General features: G+C 39.8%; 1 protein-coding gene across 2 annotated transcripts in view; it reads left to right on the forward strand.

The window, feature by feature from the left end:
• ANGPT1 (angiopoietin 1) overlaps window positions 1–19,957 on the forward strand; it is a 265,372-nt gene that overhangs the window by 204,759 nt on the left and 40,656 nt on the right. For both annotated transcript variants that reach the window (XM_038744581.1, XM_038744582.1), the window contains 2 exons: window positions 3,699–3,800; window positions 14,908–15,074. In XM_038744581.1, coding sequence (XP_038600509.1) covers window positions 3,699–3,800; window positions 14,908–15,074 — 269 coding nt within the window. The remainder of the gene's footprint in view (window positions 1–3,698; window positions 3,801–14,907; window positions 15,075–19,957) is intronic.

Below are 19,957 nucleotides of genomic sequence, written 5' to 3' on the forward strand. Positions count from 1 at the left end.
GTGGGCCCCAGGTGGGGCATAGATTGTGCCCAACTTGATTACCCTGTATCTATCTCAGCAGTCAGTACAGTGTCTGGTGCACACTTAACAAATACCACTTTGCTTTTAAAAAGACTGAGCCTGATCTGATTATTCAGTGTTTACTCCAGCTCTTAGCATAGTCCATAACCCATAGTAAGCACTTAGTAAACACTATTATTATTATTATTGTCATTGTAATTATTATTATCACCATCAATAATATCTTGTCCTTTTCACTTTGTTTTTGTCCTTTTGTTTTTATGGTATTTGTTAAGTGCTTACTGTGCTCCAGGCACTGTTCTAAGCGCTGGGGCAGTTACAAGGTAATCAGATTAAACACAGTCCATGGCCTGCATGGGACTCACAGTCTTAATCCACATTTTACAGAAGAGGTAACTGAGGCACAGAAAAGTTAAGTGACTTGCCCAAGGTCACACAGAAGACAAGTGGCAGAGCTGAGACTAGAACCCAGGTCCTTGTGATGTCCAGGAGTGCTCTATCCACTAGGCCACACTGTTTCTCTTGACTTTAGCCTGGACTCTACTATTTGGACAGCTTTGTTTCCTTGGGTCTTTCACCTTTGATGTAAAATGTAATCCTGAAGTCATACCTTTTCTTATAGTTAGAAAAGTGTTTCTGACGATGAGACGGGAGTCACTACTCTATTTTAACTTTTTTTACTTTGAAGTTATGAAAAATAATTTACAACTAAAGCCCACAATCAATCTGTTCAGAGAGCATAAAATAAAGCTTGTCAAATTTTACTTTTATTATGGGTGTAAACTTCCATTTCATATTAAAAGGTGTTTAATGGTTGGATGTAATGACCTAACCTGGGCAATGAGCCAGTTCTATTCGTGCCTGGAAGCAGCTTTGCCAAACTTTCATTTTCAGTGAGTTTGGCAAGTTCATTAATAGAAAAAGTCCCAAGCATAGCACCAGGGGAAGGGGTAGAGATTTCAAACCAACCTATGTTCAAAAACGAGCCAATCCATCTTTTCTTTTTGTGATTGCATTTGTTAAGAACTTACTACGTGCCAAGCACTTTACTAAGAACTGAGGTAGATACAAGCTATTCAGGTTGGATAAAGTCCATGTCCCAGGTGGGGCTCACAGTCTTAATCCCCATTTTACAGTTGAAGTAACTGTGACACAGAGAAGTTAAATGGCTTCACCAAGGTCACACAGTAGACAAGGTGTAGAGCCACACAGGTGTTCTGACTCCCAGGACCTAGATTTACCCACTAAGTCATGCTGCTTCCCTATGTCCACATGCTTCCCCTCATGCATTTCTCTCAAATGCTTCTGCCCCGAAACTCAGTGATTTTCTTGCTCTATTTCCTTCACTTGCTAGTGTGAAATGTATAAGCTCCTTCCAAACATTTCCTAGCCCCTTCTTTTTGTTACTTGGAAGAAAAATTGGATTCATGTGAAAGAGGTGGTTCCTTGGCTTAAGCTATAAAAAAAAGTCAGAGATCATAACTGCTAGAAATTCCTGAGCTGGATTCCTCCAGCACTTAAACCCATTGACTAGAAGAAGAACAAAATTAGAGAACTAAGAAAGCAAAATATTGTAGGTCACAGAAGCCATGCTTCAAAAGCAGGAATGGGGCCAAATGGGTTTAGATATTTTTTTTTCATTTTGTTTCAATTAAAGGAAGTTACTCTGGGGTGCAAGTGAGCATACTGACTTGTCTTTTAAGGGCCCATTTTATGAGCCATTTGGCAGAGTTTGTAGCCATCACAACATTCGTGGCATAACTGAAAAGCATGGAAAACTTGACTTGGATTGGAAATGTTTGGCAATGACTCTCCAAATCTGTGAATTGAAAATAAAATATGAGCTCTCTGTGGCACAGGGCACACATACAAGGTTTTCAATGCATTGTTAACTTTAAAAGCATTTAACACTTGAACTTTGCTGGGATCAGCCAGAAAAATATGAGTTCACCTCAGCCTTCAACAGGCTTTGCTCTTCTTCCAGATTTGATTAAGGAACCATTACCCAATTTTTTACTAGCCTTTTTTTCCCCTCAATTCGAGTTTAGAAAACATATGTTTGTTATGAAAGGATGTGGGTGTGGGTCAGATGGTGGGTAAAGGAAACATCAGGACAATTCATTAATTCAAAGAGACCTGAACTAGGAAGAAGATAGGTTCAGTGACCTAAAAGCATACCAACTACCATTACTGGGTCATATCAGTTGTCCAATCAATGGTATTTATTGAGTACTTTCTAGGTACAGAGCAGGCATAGTTGGTAGACAAGCCCCTACCCTTAAGGAGCTTACCATCTATCTGGCCCATTCTTGTCTCTATTAAATCAATTAATGATTAGAGGAACAAGGCAATAACTACTCTCCTTTAATCAAAATATTATCTCTGCTAGAAAACCCCAAAGGCTCTCTATTTCTCTTTGTTTTAAACATAAATTCCTAACTTCTGGAGTAGCTGTATCCTAACTTTTCAGCTCCCTTCTCCTACTACACCCTAGCTCACTCTTCACTCCTCTTGTTCTATCTAATGGCACCTCAATTCCAACAGTCCTGACTGATCCAATAATCAAGCTTTTCCCTGGAATTAAATTCCCTCCCACTTCAAATTAGGCAAACCACAATCCATCCTATATTCAAAGGCCTCCAAAAATGCCTTCTCTCCAAGAGGCCTTCCCTAGTTAACCCCTACCTTCTTAGCATGCCATTCCAACAGCCACTTTATCACTCTATTTGTCTATTTATTCATTTTTCTACATTTGTTTTTATCACCTGAATCTATGCCCTTCCCTTTCTTTATGTGTAATTTGTCTCTGCTTTGTTTTCCCCATTGGATTATAAACACCTCAAGGGCAAGGACTCATCTCAATTACTTTTATTGTGTGTTCCCAAATGCTGACTACAATGCTTTGCACATGATGATGATGATAATAATAATAATAATAATAATAATAATAATAATAATAATAATAACGATGGCATTTAAGTGCTTGCTATGTGCTGAGCACTGTTCTAAGTGCTGGGGTAGATTCAAGGTAATCAGGTTATCCCGCGTGGGGCTCACAGTCTTAATCCCCATTTTACAGATAAGGTAACTGAGACACAGAGAAGTCAAGTGACTTGGCCATTGTCACACAGCTGATCAGTGGCAGAGTTGGGATTAGAATCCACAACCTCTGACTCGCTAATCCATGCTCTTTCCACTGTGCCACGCTGTGCCCAAAAGATGAAGATATAATACTGATGATTCCAACTGCAGGACAGGAATGTACCTGCAACATGTCTAAACCTCTCAAAGAATCCAAACCTTCTTTAACCTAAATAATTTGATCTGAGGTAATGTTTTTCCCTCACAACTTTACAGTTGCAACTGATGCTGACTTAATAATATCATATCTGAAGGAAGTTGTTGGATATCCAAAAAGTAATTAAAACGAAAAATGAACCATTTTGTCCTTCAGTTCATGACTAATTTCAATGAAACTAATGTGTAATGCTACCTATAGTAACAGAAATCAGGATTTGATTTTCAGTGGTATTTTATTTAGATGTGATTAATTTTTAACATTGCATTCTTAAAACAGGCTAGCCTACACCCAGCATACAAAAATGATAAATCACTATTTCAGGTTTTCTGGAGGGGAAAAAAAATTCATGTTCTTTTATAACCTGGTTACTACTTAGGTATTTTGCAACATGGAGATTGCTGGAGGAGGTTGGACAGTCATCCAACATCGAGAAGATGGTAGCCTGGATTTCCAAAGAGGCTGGAAAGAATACAAAATGGTAAGTGGAGCAATTTACAACAGACTTTATCTCACTGGATTACTATACTAACAACAACAATAATAATGAAGATGATGATGATGACATTAATTAATTAATTCATTCAATCATATTTATTGAGCGCTTACTGTGTGCAGAACACTGTACAAAGGGCTTGGGAAGTACAAGTCACCAACATATAGAGACGGTCCCTACCCAACAACGGGCTCAGTGGTACTCACTGAGTGCTAATGATATGCCAAACACTGTATTAAGCATTGAGATAGCTACTAGAAATTTAGGTCAGATGGTCTCTGCCCTAAAAAGCTGCAAATTATTTTATTTTGTTACAGACTCTTATCAGAATGACTAAAACAATAAAAATAATCTTCCTCAGATGTATACAAGTCTATTTTATTCAATGATTGTTGCACACTTGCAGTTCAAAAGAATAACAACAATAATAATAATAACTGTGGTATTTGTTAAGCACTTACTGTGTGCTAAGAATTGGGACAGATATGATACAATATGCTTAGACACAGTCCCTGTCAGTCAGCCAGTAGTATTTATTGAGCACTTACTGTGTGCAGAGCACTGTACTAAGTGCTTGGGCGAGTACAGCATAACCATATAACAGACACGTCTCTTGCCCACAACAAGTTTACAGTCTTACATGGGGCTCACAGTCTAAGTTGGGAGGGCGAACAGAAATTTAATTCCTATTTTACATATGAGGAAACTGAGTCACAAAGAAGTTAAGTGACTTGCCCTAGGTCACACAGCAGGCAAGGTTTAGAGGTGGGATTAGAACCCAATTCTATGCTCTTTCCACTAAAGCTCAATGCTTCCCCTTTGCTTCCAATTTTATCTTGAAACATTTATTATTTGGGATTTGAAGAAAAAATATTTTTTTAGAAATTCATGTAACCTCAATCCCATCATTGAATTCACATTTTGGAATTATAAAAATAAGTGTCTTTGATATGTTAGTGGGAAAACATAGAAATAAAATATCAGAAATTTTAAGTAGAATCAATCAATCAATCATATTTATTGAGTGCTTACTGTGTGCAGAACACTGTACTAAGCGCTTGGGAAGTACAAGTTAGCAAGATATAGAGACAGTCCTTACCCAACAGTGGGCTCACATTCTAGAAGGGGTGGGGGGAAGGAGGTAAGGCGGGGGGTTCGCTCAATAAATTCGATTGACTGAAATGAATGAATGCTCTGCACATAGTAAGTACTCAAAGAAATAGAACATTGACCTTGATAAATACTACTGAGTCACCAAGCTTTTTGTATTCAAGGTAAAATAGTAGTAATAATATTTATTATGTGATCACTATATAAAGACCACTTTACTAAGCATTGGTGAAAAAATACACAGTTAGGAATTTAACACACATCCTGTCCCTAGAGGTGCTTAATATCTCTGAACAATTTTTTAAATAGTGTATACTATTTAACTATAGTATACTGCTATACATAAAGAGGTTATCTTTTGTCAAACCAATGTCTTTCTCCTGTGGGATCCTGAATATTTTTATCCAGGAGCCCACCACTGTCCTAAAATCACATATTCTCCAAGAGACCTTCCTTGTGTTGATTATGCACTTGGCTGCCTACCTCTGATGCACTTTGATACTCACTTCAGCCGCTCAGTACCTCTGCAAATATTTTTATACTTCATTATTTTCCATATTCCTAAACCATTTTAGTGTCTTTGGCTCCCTGTAGACTGTGGGCAGGGATTGCGTCTACCAACTCTTTTTTTTCATGGTATTTGTTAAAGTGCTTACTTTGTGCTAGACACTGCAAAGGCACTCAGTAAAAATGCCATTTATGGATTAATACACTATTTCACATATGAAATATGTCCTATAGAAAAAGAACTATAGTGACCTTGATAAATATTTTTAGGAAGTCCTCAAGGCACTTACATTTCTAAATTGACATCCTGGTTCTGCTTTACAACACATCAGTTTTGACTTTACAAGACTCAACTCTTTTCTAGCACTAGTTCTAGGGATGGGACACAGGTAGTGTTGGGGTGGGAGGCTCGGAGTCCAGCTCAGAGATGAGAAATACTTGTAAAAGTCCCATGGCCACAAGAAATGGCAGAGAAATGTTCAGGAGGATGGAAGCCTGAAGAAAAGGGATTATCTGATAATAATAATAATAATGATAATGATGGCATTTATTAAGTGCTTACTATGTTCAAAGCACTGTTCTAAGCGCTGGGGAGGTTACAAGGTGATCAGGTTGTCCCACGGGGAGGAGGGGGGGAGTTCACAGTCTCAATTCCCATTTTACAGATGAGGGAACTGAGGCCCAGAGAAGTTAAGTGACTTGCCCAAAGTCACCCAGCTGACAATTGGCAGAGCCGGAATTTGAACCCATGACCTCTCACTCCAAAGCCCGAGCTCTTTCCACTGAGCCACGCTTCTTCTCTGATCATCAAGAGGAATCTCCAGTGAGGTTAATAATTAGAAATTATGGTACTTGTTAAATAATTTTGGTACTTGTTAAGCATTTACAGTAGCAGCGTGGCTCAGTGGAAAGAGCCTGGGCTTTGGAATCTTAGGTCATGGGTTCAAATCCTAGCTCTGCCACTTGTCAGCTGTGTGACTTTGGGCAAGTCACTTCATTTCTCTGTGCCTCAGCTACCTCATCTGTAAAATGTTTATTAAGACTATGAGCCCCCTGTGGGACAACCTGATCACCTTGTAACCTCCCCAGTGCTTAGAACAATGTTTTGCACAAAATAAATGCCATTATTAATTAATTAATTAATTTACTAAGTGTCAAGCAATGTTCTAAATGCTGAGGTAGATACAAGTTAATCCAGGCAGGCTACAGTCCCTGTCACATATAGGGCTCACAGCCTAAATAAGAGGGAGTAGGATTTATTCCTCATTTTACAGATTTGGTAACTGAGGCACAGAGAAGTTAAATGACTTGTCCAAGGTCACACAGCACACACATGGCAGAGTCAGGACTTGAACCCAGGGCCTCTGACTCTCAGGTCCATGCACTGTACTGCAAACTTCTCTAGGGTGATGCTGATTTTATTTCCAATGAAGTAAAAACTGATTACCTTGTGTGGAACCACTTTAATTCAATAGAAAATCATTAATGTGGCTATATTTGGCAACTATAATGGATTAAGTACACAATTCTTGCTGATTTTGATAAAAATAGGATATCTGACTTTGTTCAAGATCCAATTCCCTATTTATATTGTCCATGATGAGAAAATTGGTTCTGATTTAAAACACTATAAGATGCATTTTCTAGAACCACTTGTATCATAGGTCTGACGACTGCCTGTATTCCATATACTTACTAAATTATAGAAATCAATGGACTAGTCTGATTAAATTCATTTGGTAATTCCTCAATTCTCACATTTAATTTCTTATATATAGTTCCATTTACTCCCTTTTCATAACTGTAATAATGAGAAACATCATGGCCTAGTAGAAAGACCATGGGCCTGAGAGTCAGAGGATCTCTGACTCTAATCTCAGCTCCACCACGTGTTTGCTGTGTGACCTTGGATGAGTCACTTAACTTCTCTGTGCCTCATTTACCTCATCCGTAAAATGAGGATTAAAATTGTGAGCCCTATGTTGGACATGGACTGTGTCAATCCTGATTAGCTTCTTTCTACCCCAGCACTTAGCAGAGTGCCTGCCACATAGTAAGTGTTTAACAAATACCATATAAAGAAAATAAATAAATACATTATTTCTATGATTTCTTAGTTATCAACCCATCTCTTTCTTCACATTTCTCTCCAAGTTGTCTACACCAGCTGTCTCCATTTCCTCTCCTCCAGTTCCCTCCTTGATTCCCTCCTATCTGACCCTTTCACTCCACAAAAACTTCCCAATCAAGGGTCACCGATGATCTCCTTTGTGCCAAACCCATCCTGGTCCTCCTCGACTTCTCAGCTGCCTTCGACACTGAAGACCACTACCTTCTCTGGGTAACTTTGTTCTGGTGCCCGGATCATTTTTCTTCAAAACCATTCAGTCCGTGTTTCCCCACTCCTCGAGAACCTCCAATGTTGCCCATCCACCTCTGCATCTAACATAAATTCCTTAGTATCAGTTTTAAAACACTTAATCACCTTGCCTCCTTCTACCTTACCTCTGTGATAACCTACTATAATCTAGCTGACACACTTCACTCCTCTAATGTCAACCTACTCACTGTAGCTCAATCTCATCTATCTCACCCCTGACCTCTCACCCACGTTCTGCCTTTAGCCTGGGATCTCTCCCTCTACCTTCAAATCCTTATTGAAGGCACAACTCCTCCAAAAGGCCTTCTCTGTCTCAACCTTCATTTCCTCTTCTCCGACTCCCTTCTGTGTCACCCTTGCACTTGGATTTGCACCCTTTATTCTCTCCTCTCTTAGCCCTCCGACTCACAGCAATCACGTACAAAGCTGTAATTTATTTATTCATACAAATACAGTCCACTTCTAGACTGTGAGCTTGTTATGGTCAAGGAACGTGTCTACGAACTTTGTTATATTTTAATCTCCCAAGTGTTTAATGCAGTGCTCTGCACCCAGTAAGTTCTCAATAAATATGACTGATTGACAAGTATTAGTGGCTATGAACCTCTAGATATGAAATGTATTTTCACCAATAATTTTGACATACTTTCTCCATGCTTGAAAAATAATCTAGAAACCTGGAAAATCTTATGTAGTTTCCCGAGGACTTTAATTTAACACAGCCATCTAGATTATACTCCAAGTCTGTAACCACAATAATTATTTGCCAGAACAAATTCCACAATCTACTTAGAAATAGAAAATTTAGGAATGATATTACTCTTGAAAAGAGAAGGTAAACATTTGTAAAAAGGAGAATTGATCATTATTTGAACAATTCAAGTGAGGTCCAAAGCTACATAGTCTTAATCAATCATTCAATGGAATTTGAGTGCTTCCTATGTGTAGATCACAGTACTAAGTGCTTAGAAGAGCATATTATGGCAGAATTAGCAGGTATGTTCCCTGCCCATAATGAGCTTACAGTCTTGAGTCCCTTTCCGTCTGAAAAGGCGATGTAACCTCCAGAGGCATCAAGCGATATCAGGGAGGAGCCTAGGTACTGGAATATCTTGCTTTATAATCATCATCATCAGTGATATTTATTATGCACGTACTGTGTGCAGAGCAGTGTAGTAAGCATTTGGGAGAGTGCAATGCAACAGATTTAGTAGACACATTCCCAACTTACAGTTTATAGGGGATGACAGACGTTAAAATAAATTACAGATGTACACATAAGGGCTGGGGAGGAGAGAGTAAGGTGAATATAAAGTGCATAAAGGGTAGAAATAATTGCATTCTTTACAGTTAATTGGGGTCCTTATTACTTATGCCAACCCACTACCTCTGATATCTGTCAGGTAGTAGTTGTGAGCTAAGTGAGTAACTGTACCCTAAGTGACTTTTACAGCTCACCTATAACCACAGTCCCTAAAAAGAAAGACAATACCAAGGGCAGGATACAAACTGGTGTTTGTTTTTTTGGTTAGCAGCAGGTGAAGAATCCAAGATTGTGAAAAAGGTTTCACCTGATTCTTTCTATGCCATTCATCTGGGATCTCCTGGCTAATGTATTTTTTTCCTGACCTAAAATGCAATATTTGCCCCAGAACTAGAAACTTCAATTTCAGAGATGTGCAATTGTAATGAGTAAAGCAAATGAGAATCAGAATATAGAGGCCCTTGATAAATGGAAATCAAATAGAAACGTCAAGTCAGTAAGTCATTTGGCATTGAAGATTATATATTTGTACTATTGATATTCAACATGACTGGCTATAAACTACTCATCAGTGGTTTGGCAAGGCAGTTGAATTAAGCATCAAGAATGACATGTGAAGGATGGAATTCATTGATTTCTTTCAAATATTGACTAACTGTGTTGATTTTTAGGAAATTATTTCTTATTACTAGAATGTAATTTAAGTATTTTGTATGTCTAGTCTTTTCTGGAATCAAACTTTCTTTGATGAGGGATCCTGTGTCATGTTAATTTATTAAATATATTCTACTCAAAGTTGAAAAATTGCTATTGTCAACTTGTCATTCCAATAGCATTAGAAAGAGGACATTTCTGTTACGTAGGCCTTTTGGGACATTATGTCATGAGACTATATTTTTCAGGAAAGAGAATACTTGCTAATAACTTTGTTAACTACCATAATTTGCAGCAGATATTCCTTTGGTGGCTCCATCCATGGGCTATCACCTTATAGTAATAACATTGTTATTCTGCCAAGAAGGAATTCAATAGTTCTTATCTTTATGACCCCGACTGCTTTTCCCTCCAAGACTAATCTACCCAATGTGATTGACATGCCAAGGGCTAGACAGTCTTTCCCAAACATTCCTACATCCTTAATCCCAAATTCTCTATAGTCACTGGGCTCTAAGTCTATTCATCTTCCTAAAAATCATACAAGAAATTATCCAACACAGAGGGAATAACCTTATTTAGCTAGGGGGAGGAAGGTCTCTGCTGTCCAGATTGTTTTAGAAATCTTTATGAACATTGAGGAGGATAAATGTAGCTTTAGAGTTGATTTATGTATTCAAACTCATAATCAAACATATTTCATAGAGTGTGGCCTTTACAGTTAACCTTCTGCAAAGCCTTTCTCAAGCCATTCCTGGCCTCTCTACCCTAGCAGAACAGTCTACCAACCTCTCTTTCCCTAGTTGCAAATGGCTATGTCTTCCATTATTAACTGTCCTCTTCAATGAACTCAATCCCCAGGTTCTGTTCTCCCTCCACAGTCCTCATATTACAAAGCCCCAGCCCTTGATCTCCCCTTTAGTCTCTTTCTCTGTCCCTGCACTTATATATCTAAGGGTCATTAGTGGAAATCAAGACATTAGGTCCATTTCTATTATTTCAAATTCACCCTCCCCTGTTACAAATCTCTCTTCTCTCCTGAGCAGCTAGATTACTTTAACTTTCTTATTGACTTTCACTGGAGAATATTTCTTTCCAACCTCAAATCTTCCTCTTCCAAGAGGCATTTTTTAATGTTGTTTGTTAAACACCTAGTATGTGTCAAGCACTGTAAAAAGCCCTGGGCCGCATTCAAGATAATCAGCTTGGACAAAGTCCATGTCCCACATAGGGCTCATACTCTTAATCCCCATTTTACAGGTGTGGTAAGTGAGGCAGAGAAGTGAAGTACCTTATCCAAGGTCACCCAGCAGACAAGGGGCGGAGCCAGGATTTAAACCCAGGTGCTCTGACTCCTAGGCCAGTATTCATTCCATTAGGCCACACTGCTTCCCAAAGACATCTTTTTTAAAAAATCCTCCATTAGTTTTTAAATGTCTTCTATTTCTATTGAATTTTCCCAGGCACCCAGTAAAGTGCTTCACACATCTTAGACTCTTAGTAAATACCACTGATGGAATGATTAATTGAGCATATAATATGTTCAAGGTTGAGTCTGCATATTCTCCCCATTGGAGTTTTTGCATTCAGTTTTAGGGATAAATAAAAACCCCACTGAAGATAACAAAAATCCACATAGTGGGAAGATGAAAAAAAAAAACAATTATAACGGACCCAATGTGGGTTTTTTTTTTTAAAAAAAAAAGCTATTGAGATTTTTCTAAAAAGACCAAGGCTTTGCAGCACTTTTGCTGAGTTTCTCAGTATGTGTAAAAGGGAAGGGCAAATTTATATTTTCTGGCTTCCAGGAAGACAATGCACTCAATGAATTATTAGCTGTTTTCTTCAATGATTTGTCTTATGGAGATGTAACCCATAGTATATACTGACTGTCTAGTTTCAATTTTGTTTTGACTATAAAAAGTGAATACTTTGAGCATTATTGGGCAAAATAAATAAAGTAAAAGAGATAATTGTTTTAGGAACTTGGAAGGACATGAATCACATAAAATATTTCTCCAGGTTTTGCCAAAGCTAATAATTTGTTTTCTTTCCCATTTGAGCACAAGTCATCCTTGTGAATATTTCAGGCCAATTTTAAACTAGTATTGGTTTAAGCTTCCTTGTATTATTACAACTACATTTCATTATTTTTACCTCCTTTATAATATCATGTAATTGAGGTGAAATATCTGACTCATAGCAATGAAACTTACCATTTGACCATATTTCAGATCATTAAATATAGGCCTTGTGTGCCAAGATCATAGTCTCCACTGGCCCGATGGACAGCATGGAAGCCAATTCTTATTGAACCCCCTGAGGATGAGATGGAGTCTGTCTTGTTTCCCCAGAATCCAGATTGGAATAGCAATCATCATAGCAATAAACCAGGCCATTATCAAGACAGGTCATTTTCACCACCCACACAATGTTGATAGGAAGATATATATATTTTCCCCAAGTAACATAGTTACTCGTTGGAGATTGAAGTCTTGAACGTTAATCATTTAGTTATTTCCTTTTTGGTCTCAGGATAGGAGGATAGTGAGGGCCACTCCACCCACATCTCCAATGAATATAGCATTTCAAAGTGCCTCTGAATATCCCTTAGAACCTTTTGGCTTCTTTTAATTGAGCATATACTGGCTTCTGTTGGTGGAAGACTTGAGCACTGCACCAAAATGCCCAAGTCATGCTGACTGTATTTTAACTGTGTTAAGGGATTTCCATCTCATGCAATATATTTCAAGCAGATAGAAAAATGTTTTTTATATGTGTTTTTTTAATAGTATAGTGTTAGGCACACAGTAAATGTTTAATAAATGCTGTTTAGCTCTACTACTATTGTTCCTACTACCACCACAAACAACCTCAGTATTAGGGAAATGATAACTCTCATATAGGCTTCTTGGTTCTTAGGGCTACTGCTGCCAGGCTTAAGTTTTTGATAGATAACTTCAAAGGAAAATGTTTAAAATTGAAACCGTGATTTTCCTTTTGATTTTGTTTTTTTTTTCCCTCTCTTTGTCCCTCTGAGAAAGCAATTGTTCAGGAAAAGGCATTCATCTTCAATCAATCAACGATATTTATTGAGCACTTACTGTGTGCAGAGCTCTATACTAAGTGCTTGAGAAAATACACTACAACAGTGATAAAAGAAATGTTCACTGACCATAAAGGGCTTATGGTCATCTTAATCCAAGAGGATTAAAAGTTCTTGCACGTGGAGATGAGAATGGATTCTCTACTGAGTCATATATCAATGCTTTGCCATAGTTTACTGGGAGACATAAAGAACTTCACCCATAACAAGATACGAAATGAAGGGCAATTTTCAACCTGAATTAACATCGTCTGTCTAAAACTTCACAATATTCTGGTGCTAACATGTACATTTTTATTTTTCTGACTTTCACCAGAAAGTGTAATCACTAAATGTAATTACTAAATACAATTTAACTAGATACAGTGAAAGGAAATAGGCCATGAGAAGTATAGTTTTAATAATCAGGAAGGCCTTAAGTTTCTTATTTTAAAAATAGTACTTGTTAATTATCATTTATTTAATTATATTTATTAAGCCATTACTATGTACAGAGCATTGTACTAAGTGCTTGGGAGAGTACAGTACAATAGACAGATTCCTTGCCCTAATTACTTACTATGTACCAAGCACTGTAATGGGTTCTGGTGTAGATACAAGCTAATCAGGTTGGACACAGTCCCTATCCCAAATGGGGCTCACAGTTTTAATCCCCATTTAGCAGATGAGGAAACTGAGGCACAGAGAACTGACTTGCCCACCTGTCCAAGTTCACACAGCAGATAAGTGGTGGAGTTGGAATTAGAACCCAGGTCCTGACGCCCAGGTCAATGCTCTTTCCAGTATGTCCACCTGCTTTCCCTATAGGCTGTCCTGACTGCTATGTTATAATTTTAGCTCTGCCATTAGTCTTGTGTGAGACCTTGGTAAATCACTTCATTTGTCTATGCTTCAGCTTCTTCATCTGTAAGTAGGATTACATACCAGTTCTCCTTTCCCTTTAGACCGTGAACCCCATGAAGGATAGAGACTTTGCCTGATTTGATTACATCAAAATGTTGCGATTAGTAATAATAATAATAATAATAATAATGATGCCATTTTTTAAGCACTTACTATGTGCCAAGCACTTGGGGCGGGGAGGGGGGGTGGGGTGGCAGGGGATACAAAGTAATCAGGTTGTCCCAAATGGGGCTCACAGTCTTAATCCCCATTTTCCAGATGAGGGAAGTGAGGCACAGAGAAGTGAAGTGATTTGCTCAAAGTCACAAAGCTGACAACTAGTATCATTATTATCATCATCATTAACATTATGATTATTACTATTATCTTGCCCTTTCACCTTCTCCCAAACTCGCTCTACTAGTTGGGCAGGTCTAGTTTCCTGAGCCTGCAATTTCTTGAAACAAGTTGCAGAAGCCAGAGTAGAATGCGTCAGCAACTCCCCTTCCAGTCCCTCTGCTGTAAATGGCAAGATGGAAAGATTTATGGATCTGTCTCTACCCTCTCCCAGGAGGAAAGATGGATAGTGAACTCCTCGTCCCAGAGGGCAAGAACTGAACCTTGGACAGTATATTTTAATTTCAACATACTTGAATTTTGTACAGTACTCATTCAGTCGCATTTATTGAGCACTTATTATGTGCAGAGCACTATACTAAGTGCTTGGGAAGTACAAGTCGGCAACATATAGAGACGGTCCCTACCCAACAGCGGGCTCACAGTCTAGAACTGTATACTCTGTATACAATAGGCATTCAATCAATACACAAGGATGAAAGAGATATAGAAAACCAGATTATATGTTGTACCTGCCCTGAAATTTTCCCTTGAGCATTCAAAAATTCAAATGGGAGTGGAATTGAGAGGAATAAAAATGTGCATTTTTATTCCATATGTGATTTTAAAGTATGAAAGCTGCACATGAAAGAATGTAAATTCCCTAAGGTTTTACCTAGGAATCACGTCTACCAATGTAATCTCCCAAGCACTTAGTAAAGTGGTGTACACATAGTATGTGCTCATTGATTAACTGATTGATAGTAGAAGGTATGCAAATTAGTTATGTAAGCATTTAACGAACATTAAAAGCTCCATCTTCATTATGCTCAGTGTATCCCTTTACTTACAGGGTTTTGGTAATCCAGCTGATGAATACTGGTGGGGGAATGAGTACATCTTTGCAGTAACCAGTCAGAGGCAATATTCTCTACGAATCGAATTAATGGATTGGGAAGGAAACCGGGCCTACTCACAATATGACCGATTTCACATAGGAAATGAAAAGCAGAATTACAGGTAAGCAACTGGGAAAGTCAAGAAAAATACCCTGGGAAGGAATGCTCAGTATCTTTCTCAGAATCCGTGCATTTGTGTGTGGGTAGCAATAGCAGTGAGAAGCGGCATGGGTCAGTGGAAAGAGCTTTGGAGTCAGAGGTCATGGGTTCAAATTCCGACTCTGCCACTTGTCGGCTGTGTGACTTTGGGCAAGTCACTTAACTTCTCTATGCCTCAGTGACCTCATCTGTAAAATGAGGATGAAGACTGTGAGCCCCCCGTGGGACATCCTGCTCAACTTGTAACCTTCCCAGCACTTAGAAAAGTGCTTTGCACATAGTAAGTGCTTAATAAATGCCATTATTATTATTATTATTATTATTATTACTATTATTAATAAGCCTTCAATCTCCAATTCTTCAATTTCCATGTAAATATCTTCTGATGCCCTGAATCTCATGGATAGTTGTTTGTAATGAAAAAAAGGCTGGCGGGGTGCTGGATCCTACTCTAGAGGAATGCGATATAAATTAAATTAAAATATAACTAGTTAGTATTTTAAGTGCCTGATGTTTACTGCATAGATATGGGGTGCCTATATGAATTTGAATTAACCAACCTGCTTTGTCAAGTATCGCCTAAATCGGGCTTAGCAGGAGCCATTCATACAATTTATTTTGAAATAATTATGAAATAAGAATTAAAAAATTAATACCGAATTTAGACTGCCTTTTCCAATGAGAACTGGAGAGAGAGGGATTGGGAGAAAAGAGGTAAACAGAGAAGGATGAAGAGGAAGGTGGAGAGTAGAAGCAGAGAAGAAGCGCTGAGTAGCTGCATGGCCTAGTGTATAGAGCAAAGGCCTGGGAGTCAGAAGGACCTGGGTTCTAATCCCAGCTCTGCCCCCTATCTGTTACAATGGTCTTGGGAAACTCATTTAATGTCTCTGTGCCTCAGCTACCTCATTTGTAAAATGGGGATTCATACTGTGAGCCCTTTGTGGGACAGGGACACCTGTCCAACCTGATAAGCATGTATCTACAGCAGCCTTTAGTAGAGTGCCTGACACACAGTAAATACTTAACAGGTAACACACAAAAAAAAGATGAAAATGAGGAATGAAAGAGAAGAGGAGAGGAAGAGATAGAGAGAATATTAGGTTGAACTTTTTCTTGGTTGTTTCCATATGGAAAGTGGGGAAAAAGGTGTCATAGTGGCAAAGCACTATGCTTGAGTTGTCATCATTTCACTACCTTACTCTTCCTCCTTCTGCACTACCACGGCCACCTAGCTTTTCCCACCCGGGTGCCCATAGAGGGTGAAACTTCCTGTGTACTTGGATGTGTAATAATAGTAATAAAAATAATGATGGCATTTGTTAAGCACTTACTATGTGCAAAGCACTGTTCTAAGTGCTGGGGTGATACAAAGTGATCAGGTTATCCCACGTGGGACTCACAGACTTCATCCCCATTTTACAGATGAGGGAACTGAGGCACAGAGAAGTGAAGTGACTTGCCCAAAGTCAGACAGCTGACAATTGGCGGAGACGGGATTTGAACCGATGACCTCTGACTCCCGTGCTCTTTCCATTGAGCCACATTGCTGATAGCTCACATATCCTAGCCCCTGATGAAGCCCAGCCTCAATTCATTATTCCTGCACCCCACATACTGTTTTTTTAAGTACTTGATATTCACTCCACCCCCATTCCTAAAGCACTTATGTAAATATCCTTACACCCATTTCCTCTATCTGTATTGTATTTCAATGTCTATCTCCTGCTCTAGAGAGGAAGCTCCTTGTGGGCAGGGAACATGTACTGTATTGTACTCTCCCAATGTCTTAGTACAGTACTCTGCACACAGTAAATGCTCAATAAATACCATTGACTAGTTGATGGAGCAATCCCCTTCTGTGTCTGGCTTGGCTGGTACATCTTGGTTTCACTGCTACTTGCCGATGGTGGCAGCAGACCAACAGGGGTTCATGAAAGGAGGAGGAGGAAGGGATGGGAGCAGCTCCAACTCCCCTTGCCATTTGGATGAGAATGATGGGAGCCACCTCAGCCTCCCTGTTGGGTGGGACCACAACATGCCGGCAAAGGGAAAGAGAAGAGCCATCATATTAGCTCTGCCTCAGTCCCTTTCTGATTCAGTTACCTTACACCCAAAAGCTGGGGCCCCTATTCTCAGAAGCCTCTTGTGACTCCAAGAATATCTTTGGCTTTGAAGATACAGGTTGCGCTCCCTTGCTCTGGAGGCAGTGAATCAATCAATCAGTGGTATTACTGTATGCTGAACACTTTATTAGGTGGGCATGTTACTCCCCTCCTCAAAAATCTCCAGTGGCTACCAATCAATCTGCGCATCAGGCAGAAATTCCTCACCCTGGGCTTCAAGGCTTTCCATCACTTCGCCCCCTCCTACCTCATCTCCCTTCTCTCCTTCTACAGCCCATCCCGCACCCCCTGCTCCTCTGCCGCTAATCTCCTCACCGTGCCTCGTTCTCGCCTGTCCCGCCATCGATCCCCAGCCCACGTCATCCCCCGGGCTTGGAATGCCCTCCCTCTGCCCATCCGCCAAGCTAGCTCTCTTCCTCCCTTCAAGGCCCTACTGAGAGCTCACCGCCTCCAGGAGGCCTTCCCAGACTGAGCCCCTTCCTTCCTCTCCCCCTCGTGCCCCTCTCCATCCCCCCATCTTACCTCCTTCCCTTCCCCACAGCACCTGTATATATGTTTGTACATATTTGCTACTCTATTTATTTATTTATTTTACTTGTACATATCTATTCTATTTATTTTATTTTGTTAGTATGTTTGGTTTTGTTCTCTGTCTCCCCCTTTTAGACTGTGAGCCCACTGTTGGGTAGGGACTGTCTCTATATGTTGCCAACTTGTACTTCCCAAGCGCTTAGTACAGTGCTCTGCACACAGTAAGCGCTCAGTAAATACAATTGATTGATTGATTGATTAGGAGTGTAGAATACATTAGAGCTGATGGGTGTGATACCCACCCACAAGGAGCTCACAGTCTAGAAGGAGAAACAGAAATTCAAAGAAATTGTTGATACGAGAAACAGATTTGTAGGGTGGCTCAGTGAAAAGAGCATGGGCTTTGGAGTCAGAGGTCATGGGTTCAAATCCCAGCTCTGCCAATTGTCAGCTGTGTGACTTTGGGCAAGTCACTTAACTTCTCTGGGCCTCAGTTACCTCATCTGTAAAATGGGGATTAAGACTGTGAGCCACCTGTGGGACAACCTGATCACCTTGCAACCTTCCCAGTGCTTAAAACAGTGTTTTGCACATAGTAAGCGCTTAATAAATGCCATTATCATTATTATTATTATTTGTACAAAAGTGCTGGGAGACTGGGGATTGGGTGAATATGAAATGCCTCAGGGGTACAGGGTAATACAGAAGGAAGAGCAAATTGGGGAAATCAGGACTTAGGCAGAGAAGGCCTTTTGGAGAAAATGTGATTTTTAGGACGGTTTTTGATGGGAGTTGGTGGAACATCTAAGTAAGGTTGTTCTGAAATTCATTCAATCGTATTTATTGAGCGCTTACTGTGTGCAGAGCACTGTATTGCAAGGAGGAGATGAAATATCGCCGAGCAGGAGAGAGGACATGGCTGGAGAGGTAGATTTGGGAATCATCTGCAGAGAGATGGTAGCTGAAGTCATGGGAGTGCAGGAGTTCTCCAAGGCGGTGGGTGTAGATGGATAACCCAGAACTTAGCCTTGAGGGACTCCTACAGCTAGGGGATTGGAGGCAAAGGAATAGCTGGAAAAAGAGGCAGAGAAGGAGTGCCCAGAGAGAAAGAAGGAGAACCAGTGCTTTCCAAGCACTTAGTACAGTGCACATAGTACTCTGCACACAGTAAGTGCTCAATAAATGCAATTGAATGCATGAATGAACCAGGAGAGGAAATTGTCAGTGAAGCCAAGGTTGGGTAAGGTATCTAGGAGAAGGAAATGGCCCATTGTTGACAGTAGTTGAGAGATCAAAGAAGGATTAGGGAAAAGACCATTAATCTAAAAAGGGTTTACTACTCAAAGTGCTTTGGGCAAATAGAAGCCTACAAATATTAAAAGCTATTATATATATCTAAACAAAAGAATGAAAACTGGTGTAGATGAAGGCTGAAGTGGAACATAATTGAAAATTGCAAAGTTTTCAGGGAGAATGTAGTATTGTTCACTAAATAATAATAATAATAATAATGGCATTTGTTAAGCGCTTACTATGTGCAAAGCACTGTTCTAAGCGCTGGAGTAGATACAAGGTAATCAAGTTGTCCCACATGGGGCTCACAGACTTAATCCCCATTTTACAGATGAGGGAACTGAATCTCAGAGAAGTTAAGTGACTTGCCCAAGGTCACACAGCAGACATGTGGTCCGGGATTAGAACCCATGACCTGTGACTCCCAAGCCCATGCTCTTTCCACTAAGCCACACTGCTTCTCAATCCCACAACCCCAAGGCAAGCAGCAGGATTAAAATTTAACAGTGGTAATTATGGCATTTACTAGGTACTTGGCATGTATTGCAACACTGTCCACCCACCCACCAGCTCAGTGCACTCTGTGTCCCATCGATAACATGACTGGCAAAGGAAGAGAGGGTGTCAGGGAAAGTGGTGTTGCACAAATCACTAGCTCCTGTGTGCAGGTTCTCAAAACTGAACTCTCAGGGCCAGGACACAGCTGTCACCCTATAGGGGATTCCAACAGCACTACATGCCAAGCAACCTGCTAATTAGTAGGGCAGGTGAAAAGACCACCAGATGAGACACAGTCACCACCATCTAAAATGAAAGCATAGGAGGAATCATCCCCAGATAAAGAAACAGAGGCAGAGAGGCTAAGTTTGATGAAGCAGTATGCCTATTGGATAGAGCA

Source organism: Tachyglossus aculeatus, chromosome 4, assembly GCF_015852505.1.
Source record: "Tachyglossus aculeatus isolate mTacAcu1 chromosome 4, mTacAcu1.pri, whole genome shotgun sequence".
Lineage (NCBI taxonomy): Eukaryota > Metazoa > Chordata > Mammalia > Monotremata > Tachyglossidae > Tachyglossus > Tachyglossus aculeatus.